The sequence below is a fragment of the Somniosus microcephalus genome, chromosome 29 (genome assembly GCF_052327205.1).
Source record: "Somniosus microcephalus isolate GS21.2 chromosome 29, FLI_Smic_1.0, whole genome shotgun sequence".
NCBI lineage: Eukaryota > Metazoa > Chordata > Chondrichthyes > Squaliformes > Somniosidae > Somniosus > Somniosus microcephalus.
In genome coordinates this window covers 5518005-5528798 of record NC_141015.1, presented here as the reverse complement: position 1 = coordinate 5528798, position 10794 = coordinate 5518005, and the positions used below count along the sequence as shown (strand labels likewise).

The 10794-nt window shown below is 47.2% G+C and overlaps 1 protein-coding gene and 1 pseudogene across 1 annotated transcript; both read left to right on the top strand.

The window, feature by feature from the left end:
• Positions 1-2927: 2927 nt before the first annotated feature.
• LOC147098377 (histone H2B-like) lies at positions 2928-3772 on the top strand. Its single transcript, XM_085970108.1, has one exon. The coding sequence runs from the start codon at positions 2938-2940 to the stop codon at positions 3310-3312; it is 375 nt and encodes a 124-aa protein (XP_085826234.1). The 5' UTR covers positions 2928-2937; the 3' UTR covers positions 3313-3772.
• Positions 3773-4422: 650 nt separating this feature from the next.
• On the top strand, positions 4423-6063 carry LOC147098376 (histone H2A type 2-C-like; annotated as a pseudogene).
• The last annotated feature ends 4731 nt before the right edge of the window (positions 6064-10794 follow it).

The window sequence follows — 10794 nt, the reverse complement described above, 5'->3', positions numbered from 1 at the left end:
GAGAAATACCAAGGGGCAGCGAACGTTAGTGGGAGTGGTATATAGACCTCCAAACAGTAATGTGGAGGTTGGGGATGGCATGAAAAGGGAAATTTGAGAAGCGGGCAATAAGGGCACAGCAGTCATCATGGGTAACTTTAAACTACATATAGATTGGGCTAACCAAATTAGTAACAATACTGTGGAGGAGGAATTCCTGGATTGTTTACGGGATGGTGTGCTGGACCAATATGTCAAGGAACCAACCAGAGATCAGGCCATCTTAGACTGGGTATTATGTAATGAGAAGGGATTAATTAACAATTTTGTTGAACGATGCCCCTTGGGTCGGAGAGATGATAATATGATAGAATTCTTCATTAAGATGGAGAATGAAGTAGTTGACTCAAAGGCAACTACGATGGTCTGAGGTACGAGTTGGTTAGGATTGATTGGGGAATGACACTCAAACAGTTGATGGTGGATAGGCAATGGCAAACATTCAAAGACCGCATGGATGAACTACAGAATTTGTTCATCCCAGTTTGGCATAAAAATAAAGCAAAAAAGGTGACTCAACCGTGGCTAACAAGGGACATTAGGGATAGCATAAGATCCAAGGAGAGGACATATAAATTGGCCAGGAAAAGCAGTAAACCTGAGGATTGGGAGCAATTTAGAGTTGAACAAAGGAAGACAAAGGGATTAATTAAGAAGGGGAAAATAGAATATAAGAGTAAGATGGCAGGGAACATTAAAACTGACTGTAAAAGCTATTATATATATGTGAAGAGAAAGAGATTGGTGAAGTCAAGCGTAGGTCCCTTGCAGTCAGAATCGGGAATTTATAATGGGGAACAAAGAAATGGCTGACCAATTAAATACATATTTTGGTTCTGTCTCCAAAAAAGGACACAAATAACCTCACAGAGATGTCAGGGAACATAGGGTCTGATGAATGGAAGGAACTGAAAGAAATCAGTATTTGTAGGGAAATGGTGTAAAGGAAATTGATGGGATTGAAGGCCGATAAATCCCCAGGGCCTGATAATCTACATCCTAGGGTACTTAAGGAAGTGGCCCTAGAAATAGTAGTTGCTTTCCTATCATCCGATGGAATCTGGAACAGTACTCATGGATTGGAGGGTAGCTAATGTTACCCCACTATTCAAAAAAGGTGGTAGAGAGAAAACAGGGAATTAGGGTAATGGAGAACAGAGTAAGTCTGACATCGGTAGTGGGGAAAATGCTAGAGTCCATTACAAAAGATGTAATAGCAGAGCACTTGGAAAACAGTGACAGGATCGGACAAAGTCAACATGGATTTACAAAAGGTAAATCATGCTTGACTAATCTACTGAAATTTCTTGAGGATGTAACTGGTAAAATAGATAAGGGAGAACCAGTGGATGTGGTGTATTTGGACTTTCAGAAGGCTTTTGATAAGGTCCTGCATAAGAGATTAGCGTGTAAATTTAAGGCACATGGGATTGGGGGTCAAGGTATTGACTTATATAGAGAACTGGTTGGCAGACAGAAAGCAAAGAGTTGGAATAAACGGGTCTTTTTCCGAGTGGCAGGAAGTGACTAGTGGGGTACCGCAGGGATCAGTCCTTGGACCCCAACTATTCACAATATATATTAATGATCTAGACAAGTGAACTAGATGTAATATCTCCAAATTTGCCGACGACACAAAGCTGGGTGGGTGTGCGTGCTGTGAGGAGGATGCCGAGAAACTCCAGGATGATTTGGACAGGTTGGGTGATTGGGCAGAAGCATGGCAGGTGCAACATGATGTGGATAAATGTCAGGTTATCCACTTTGGTGGCAAAAACAGGAAGGCAGATTGTTATCTGAATGGCAATAGATTGGGAGGAGGGAAGTGCAATGAGACCTGGGTGTCCTTGTGCACCAGTCACTGAAGTTAAGCATGCAGGTGCAGCAGGTGGTTAAGAAGGCAAATGGTATGTTTGCCTTTGCAGCGAGAGGGTTCGAGTACAGGAACAAGGATGTCTTGCTACAGTTGCACAGGGCCTTGGCGAGACAACATCTTGAGTATTGTATGCAGTTTTGGTCGCATTATTTGAGGAAAAATGTTCTTGCCATGGAAGTTGTTCAGCGAAGATTCACCAGGCTGATACCTGGGATGGCAGGAATGACGTATGAGGCGAGATTGGATTGATTGGGCTTATACTCGCTGGAGTTTAGAAGAATGAGAGGGGATCTCATTGAAACTTATAAAATTCTGACAGCAATGGACAGATTTGATGCAGGAAGGATGTTGCCAATGGTTGGAGAGTCCAGAACCAGGGGTCACAGTATAAGGATAAGGGCAAGCCATTTAGGACAGAAATGAGGAGGAATTTCTTCACCCAGAGAGTGGTGAACCTGTGGAATTCTCTACCACAGAAGGCAGTAGAGGCCAATTCATTAAATATATTCAAGAAGGATTTAGATATATTTCTTAAGGCTAAAGGGATCAAGGGATATGGGGAGAAAGCAGGGACAGGGTACTGAATTTGGATGATCAGCCATGATCTCATTGAATGGCGGAGCAGGCTGGAGGGGCTGAATGGCCTACTCCTGCTCCTATCTTCTATGTTTCTATAACACAAATAACCTTCAACGTAACACCGGCCGTCGCTGAACATGTTTGAGGGAGCAGAATAGAAACGTGATTTGAGAACAGTATAAATATGGAAGTGGTTTTAATTCGTGACAGCATTGCAGTATTTGAGATTGTGGTGAACGCTGAATCTGATTGGTTACTTTACGCATCCAGTCAGAGAGATAGAGAACAAAGGAAATTAACAACGCTGCCAATAAACCAATAGCAATCCTTGCCTTCGCCCATCCCTCATTAGCATAGCTCTGTGGGACGGACTGTGGGGCTGCCTATATAATACGAGCTCGGAGCACCGTTTACTTAAGTTGTTTCCTGATACTGATGAGACGATGGTTGATGAGAAGAAATCCGCTGCCAAGAAGGGCGCCAAGAATATCGTGACGAAAGTAGTAGCGAAGGGCGGCAAGAAGCGCAGAAAGTCGAGGAAGGAGAGTTACTCCATCTACATCTACAAAGTGATGAAGCAGGTTCACCCTGATACCGGCATCTCCTCCAAGGCCATGAGCATCATGAACTCGTTTGTGAACGATATTTTCGAGCGCATCGCGGGTGAGTCTTCCCGCCTGGCCCATTACAACAAGCGGCACACCATCAGCTCCCGGGAGATTCAGACCGCTGTGCGCCTGCTTGTGCCCGGGGAGCTGGCCAAGCACGCCGTGTCGGAAGGGACAAAGGCGGTGACCAAATACACCAGCTCCAAGTAAAATTCCACGCTGTCCTGAAAGAACAAACCCAAAACACAGCGGCACTTTTAAGAGCCACCCACAATCTCTCTGAAAGAGCGACACAATCGCATCTCCCTTTAGAATCAATTTACTGCAATTATTTCCTGAACAAGTATCATTGAGAACGTTTAAAGTTCCACCTGTGGATTTAGCTTTGAATTCTCAAATAAGCAGTTTTAATGTCTTGTTCGACATTAGCGTCACTGTTGAATTTCTCGCCCTCAGTAAATTGCAAACACGATCCCTGGTCGCTCTTTCCCTTTGTTCTCAGACCCGTTCATTTACAGCGCCTGCCGACGAATTAAGAGCTTGTTCTAGGGGTAAGATTCAGATTCCAGTCACGTCGTTCTCGCTCAAGGCGTTTTCAAGTTTTAAAAATAAATGTTGGGGGTTTATTAACCCGAGACTTCTTGCAGTGTAACAGCCCCGAATGGGAGTTCTAACAAGAGACCGGAACGGGGGCAGTTTGAACACTGTCCCTCTTCTCTTTTCACAGGGCTCCCGGTTCTATTTTCACTCCCGCCTGTGCAAAGGATCGATCGATAATTATTGAAAGCTCACTGTTACAAAGATTGAGCTGGAATGTGTCCACTTACAGAATCAATGGGCATTGATTCCCACCCGTTACATTCTGAAATTGAACACGCAAATAATCCTGATTGTCACACCCTGGAATGTGCAAGGGAAATATGGAATAAGGCAAACGGGAATAGAACGTTTCATAGTGGTGGCATAGTGGTTAGCACTGTTGCCTCACAGCGCCAGAGACCCGGGTTCGAATCCGGCCTCGGGCGACTGTCTGTGTGGATTTTGCACATTCTCCCCGTGTTTGCATGGGTTTTCTCCGGGTGCTCCGGTTTCCTCCCACAGTCCAAAGATGTGCGGGTTAGGTTGATTGGCTATAATAAATTGACCCTTAGTGTTAGGGGGGATTAAATACGTGGGGTTACAGGGATAGGGTGGGATATGTGTTGGTGTAGGGGTTACGGGGATTGGGTGGGATATGTGTCGGTGCAGGCTCGATGGGCCGAAATGGCCTCTATCTGCACTGTGGGGTTTCTGTGATTCTGTGAACGTGCTTGGAAATCTTTGGTTAATGGTGAATTGATTAACATATTCCTCAATTTAAAAATTATTGGCAGGGATTTTGAGATTTAAAAAATCGTTGGAGGTCTGACTGTTGAGGCAGTTATTTCCACCCTCTTTTCATTGGTGGGAAAATCAGACTGTGATTGGTCACCGGAAAGCACCAATGAAATTCACCACAGTACGACCAATCAGAAGTTCGTCCCTGCATTCCTCCAGAAGGTATAAGAAGGGCAGATGTGGGAGGAGACTTTCATTCTTTCTCTGACCGTATTGATTGTGGAAATTTCTGGAAGAGGAAAAACCAGCGGTAAAGCTCGGGCCAAAGCCAAGTCTCGCTCATCCCGGTCCGGACTGCTGTTCCCTGTGGGCCGTGTTCACAGGCACTTGCAAAAGGGTAACTACGCTCAGCGTGTGGGTGCTGGAGCCCCGGTCTACATGGCGGCTGTGCTCGAGTATCTGACCGCTGAAATCCTGGAGCTGGCCGGCAACGCGGCCCGCGACAACAAGAAGACCCGCATCATCCCCAGACACCTGCAACTGGCCATCCGCAACGACGAGGAGCTCAAGAAGCTGCTGGGAAAGGTGACCATCGCTCAGGGCGGGGTGCTGCCTAATATCCAGGCGGTGCTGCTGCCCTAGAAAACCAGCACTGCCAGCTCCAAGAGCAAGTAAAGCGCACAAGATTCAATCTAATAACCCAAAGGCTCTTTTCAGAGCCACCCACATTATCTTTGAAAGGGCTGGTTACTGTTTTGTTCTATGGGTCACAATTATACCAGATCTGATTTAACATGTTACATCTTAAAATCTACTTTGAAATTCACAGATTTGTCGATTGTTATCTATCCACCACTCACCTGACAATCAAACGCTGCCACAGAGTAACATACAATTGGTATCATGTATGAACGAATATTCCCTCACTCACAAGCAGTACTAGTGAGTGAGTGGCAGTGCATTACCTATACTCACCTGTCAGTCCCGCACTAACACACTGCAAGAGAGTGACAGATACAGTATCTATCTTCCCATATACAGCAGTGAATCTCACCTTGCCACATAGTTCCAGAGTGATAGAGGAAGTGTCTATCCCACACAATGATCAACCACACTGTTCACCCTCGAATCGGGTGAGCGCGTCCATCTGCTTTTAATGGTGTTTTGGAGTTTTCAGCTTTACCAATAAACTACTTGGCAATGGTTTTAAGCGGAACATAAACACGGTGCTGAGGTATCTGTCGAAAACAAAATGGTTTCTGCTGAATCATTGTCTCTTGTTCGAGCACTCGCTTTCAGCCAGTAAATGGTAAAGACGTCTCACAGTTTGGAGAGTGCGGATTGTGGAAACACATCCAGACCGCCGTGAGTCTGGTGCTGTCCGGGGAGCTGGCCAAGCACGGGGTGGCAAAGAATGCCAGCTCCAAGTAAAACTCCACAATTTACTGACAGAAATAAAAAAATCACAACGGGTCCTTTAAGAGCCACCCACAGCCTCTCTGCAGGAGCCGCCTGTTTAATGCACTGATTTCGTCAGTTTATTCATTCCGGCTAAAGTCCTTTCAATCTGGTGAGGAAATTATCAGAAAATTAGTGAAACTGCCCCAATTTAATGTCTGTCTCGGTTCAATTGAATAATTATAAATAAAATCTTTCTTTTTTGAATTTGGTGGAATGTTTCAAACTTATTTTTAAAACTGATCAATTGAGGCCAATAGTTTATTCTGTTAAGGAAATGGGATTCCAATCAAGCGACCAATCCGAAGTAGCCTCAGGTTACAGCGGGCTCCGACAGATGGAACTGGAGTCATTACAGTCCATCCAATGACTTTACTTAAACCCTTGAATTTCACAATCCCCGACAGTATCTGTGCAGGAAGCAAACTTCAGAAGGAGAATAATCTCACAAGTTGGCCTCTTGTCACAGCAGCTCGGTTTAACCTATTGTGAGGTGGAAAGCTCCGGTTCCCCGTCACACCATCTGTCTGATATATAAAAGCTGAATGGAAACAGAACACTGAGCGCATGGACACCCAGGGAGACTAAAAGAGCTTTTCACTGTGAGGGGAGAATACAGGGTCCGGCCCAAAGAGTCACTTGTAACCCCATAATCCTTATAATTCTGAAGCTATTCCTCACCCCAATATATCCCCGCTCCCGGTCCTGGGGCGCTGCTCTCTCTGTGAGGCGGTGTGGGGTTCTAAGAAGAGCCTTTGTTTTGTGCCCTGGATGTTGTCACTAAGCACTTTACGGTGGCGCTTGGCTCCGCCTTTTCCCAGTCCTTTGCCTCCTTTACCTCTTCCAGTTATGACGATTCCTCACAGGAATATAAACTGAATGATAAATATATCTGCACGGCGAGAGTTTATGAAGCCAACCCGGATCTGGTTGAATAAAGCAGAGTGTGAGAGAGGCTGGGAGGAGACGGAATCAGAGTGACAGGCAGAGCAGAGACAGCGTCCTCTGAGCTTCAGCTCCGCCTCCAGCTTCCAGGCTTCAGCATTGAAACACTTGCCTGCACCTCCCCCTCTCCCCGCACAGTGTTTAAAGCGACAGGAAGGGCCCATGCGAGCTTCCCTCCCCCAGCCCTGCCAGCGGGGGCCGTTTCCTCTGTGCTCGGCTGATGATCGCTGAACACATCAGGGAGCGGAGATATCACGGGCCCGAGTAAGGGAGCAAACAGCAGCCTCCTCACAGCAGCACATCGCATTGGGACTGTGTCCACAGATGGGCTTTGAGTCGGGGCAAGTTCATCGGAAATAACAACAGAAAATGCTGGAAAAACTCAGCAGGTCAGGCAACATCCGTGGATAGAAATTTGAGTTGACGTTTCGGGTCGAAACCCTTTTTCAAAACTGGAAAGAAAATAAAATAGATCGAAGGCAGGGCTGCGATCGATAAAAGAAGTAAAAGAGACAATAAAAGGTATTCGAAACCAGACGAGATGGTAATAGGCCGGTGGAGACAAAAGGCAGCTGAGATTAGGTGTGAATTGTACAGGCAGGTAAGAGACAGCTGCCAGGTGGGAGAGAGAAACAAAAGGAAAGGGGGGGGGAGGGGGGAAGGAAGACTCAAAAGAAAGGGGTGGAAAAAATTATAAGTAGAAAAGTAATAGGGGCCGAGGTTATGATCTGAAATTGTTCAATTCGATATTGAGTCCAGAAGGCGGCAAAGTGCCTAATCGGAAGATGAGGTGCTGTTCCTCGAGTTTACGTTGAGCTTCTGTGGAACAATACAGGAGGCCAAGGACGGTGAGGTCCGAGTGGGAATGGAGCGGTGAATTAAAATGACAGGCGACTGGAAGCTCGGGGTCACACTTACGGACTGAACGGAGGTGTTCTGCAAAGCGGTCACCCAATCTGCGTTTGGTCTCCCCAGCGTAGAGGAGACCGCATCGTGAGCAGAGAATACAGTATACTAGATTGCAAGAAGTACAAGTAAATCACTGTTTCACCTGGAAGGGGTGTTTGGGGCCCTGGATAGTGGGAAAGGGGGAGGTATAGGGGCAGGTGTTACATCTCCTGTGCTTGCACGGGAAGGTGCCAGGCGAAGGGGAAGGGCTGTTTGGGGTGATAGAGGAGTGGACTAGGGTGGCTCGGAGGGAGCGGTCCCTACGGAATGCTGAAAGGGGAGGGGAAGATACGTTTGGTGGTGGGATCACTTTGGAGGTAGCGGAAATGGCAGCGGATGATCCGTTGAATGTGGAGGCTGGTGGGGTGAAAGGTGAGGACAAGGGGAACCTATCATGGTTCCGGGAGGGAGGGGCAGGGGTGAGGGCAGAAGTGCGGGAGATAGAACAGACATGGTCGAGTGCCGTGTCAACCACGGTAGAGGGGAATCCTCGGTTGCGGAAAAAGGAAGACATGTCGGAAGCACTGGTGTGGAAGGTGGCATCGTCGGTGCAGATACGGCGTAGATGGAGAAACTGGGAGAACGGAATAGAGTCCTTACAGGAGGCGGGGTGGGAGGAAGTGCAGTCCAGGTAGCTGTGGGAGTCAGTGGGCTTGCAGTGAATATTGGTCGATAACCTATCCCCAGAGATGGAGACGGAGAAGTCGAGGAAGGGAAGGGAAGAGTCAGAGATGGACCATGTGAAGGTGAGGGAAGGGTGGAAATTGGAGGCAAAGTGAATGAAATTGTCTAGTTCGGGGCGAGAGCAGGAAACAGCACCAATACAGTCATCAATGTATCGGAAAAAGAGGTGAGGGAGGGGACCTGAGTGCTGGAACAAAGATTGTTCGACATATCCCACGAAAAGGCAGGCATAGCTAGGACCCATGCGGGTACCCATAGCAACACCTTTGATTTGGAGGAAATGAGTGGAGTTAAAGGAGAAGTTGTTCAATGTGAGAACAAGTTCAGCCAGGCGGAGGAGGGTGGTGGTGGATGGGGACTGGACGGGCCTCTGTTCAAGGAAGAAGCGGAGCGTCCTCAGGCCATCCTGGTGGGGGATGGAGGTGTAGAGGGATTGTACGTCCATTGTGAAAAGGAAGCGGTTGGGGCCAGGAAACTGGAAACTGTTAAAGTGGCGGAGGGCGTCCGAAGAGTCGCGGATGTAGGTGGGAAGAGACTGGTCAATGGGAAAAAAGAGAGTCGAGAAAGGAAGATATAAGTTCCGGGGGCAAGAACAGGCTGAAACGATGGGTCTACCAGGGCAGTCCTGCTTGTGGATCTTGGTAAGGAGGTAGAAGCGGGCTGTGCGGGGTTGGGGAACTATGAGGTTGGTGGCAGCGGGGGGAAGATCTCCAGAGGAGATGAGGTCAGTGACAGTGGTTTGATGTTCGGCAGTGGGGTCATGGTCCAGGTGGAGGTAGGAGGAGGTGTCGGAGAGTTGGAAGCCGGGGATTGTCTGTAAGAGATAGATTGGAACAGGAACTTGTTCCTTAACATGGAGTGAGTGGGGGCAGGGAGAGGCCATTCTCGGGCTGTGTGTGTACAGTGTAAGGTAACATAGAAAGTAAATCACCTCGCACTTTCAAATCATTGCTGTTTTCTCCAAATCAGCAGTGAATGTTCCTGATTCAGTTTGAATCTCACCGTGTCTGTTGTTATTGTTCAGTGAACAGTGGATCGGAGCCTGAGAGTGAGGATGTGAGGAGTTTCACAAAGTGCATCTATTGCAGGCACCAGGTGAGAAGTGTGAAATAACACATTTCAAAAATCTGTGATTTTGCTTCGGTGCGTTGAGTTCTCCAGAACTGTGTTGCTGGTGATTGGGAGATACATAGTAGCTCCTTCAGGTACATCAGGATCCGTGCTCTGAGACATTCTGTTAATTACACAGGCCCTCAACTCGGTTTCAATGGAATGATAGAGCCATAATCATAGAGTCATAACGGCACAGAAGGAAGCCATTCGGCCCATCGAGTCTGTGCCATCTCTCTGCAGAGCAATCCAGTCAGTCCCATTCCCCCGCTCTATCCCCGTAGCCCTGCAAGTTTATTTCCCTCAAGTGCCTATCCAGTCTCCCCTTGAAAACATTGAGTGTCTCCGCTTCCACCACTTCCGTCGGCAGCAAGTTCCAGGTCCTCAACACTCGCTGCGTAAAAATGTTTTTCCTCACACCACCGCACCACCCACCCCATCTCTTGCCCAAAACCTCAAATCTGTGTCCCCTAGTCCTGGTACCATCAACTAGTGGGAACAGCCTTTCCCCGTCTAGCCGATCCAAACCTGTCATAATCCTGTACACCTCTATCAAATCACCCCTCAACCTCCTTTGCTCTAATGAAAAAAATCCAGCATCCCCAACCTTTGCTTGTAGCTAAGATCCCCAATCCGCAGAACTTTTTGATAAATCTCCTCTGCACCCTCTCAAGGGCCTTCACATCCTTCCTAAAGTGTGGTGATCAGAACTGGATGCAATTCTCCAGTTGTGGCCTAACCAGAGCTTTATAATGATTCAGCATAACTTCTCTACATTTGTACTCATTACCTCTATTTATGAAACCCAAGATCCCATATCCTTTGCTAACCACTATCTCAATATGTCCTGCCACCTTCAGGGACATATGCCCATTAACTCCCAGGTCCCTCTGTCCCTGCACACTCTTTTCAATTGTGCCAATACGTGTATATTGCCTCTCCCTGTTTCCTCTGCCAAAATGCATCACCTCACACTTCTCTGTTTAAATTCCATCTGCCACTTGTCTGTCCATTCTGCCAATCTTTCTATGTCCTCTAGCAGTCGATTGGTATCATCCTCACTCTATGGCACCCCCCCACATGAGGTGTGAATTGGAAATTTAGAAATTCTACTTTGTATTCCAATTTCCAGGTCACTTATTATAAATATAAAGAATGCAGTGGCCCCAGCACTGACAGTTGGTGAACACTACTGTCTACCATCCTTCTGTCTGAAAAACAGCCATTTAC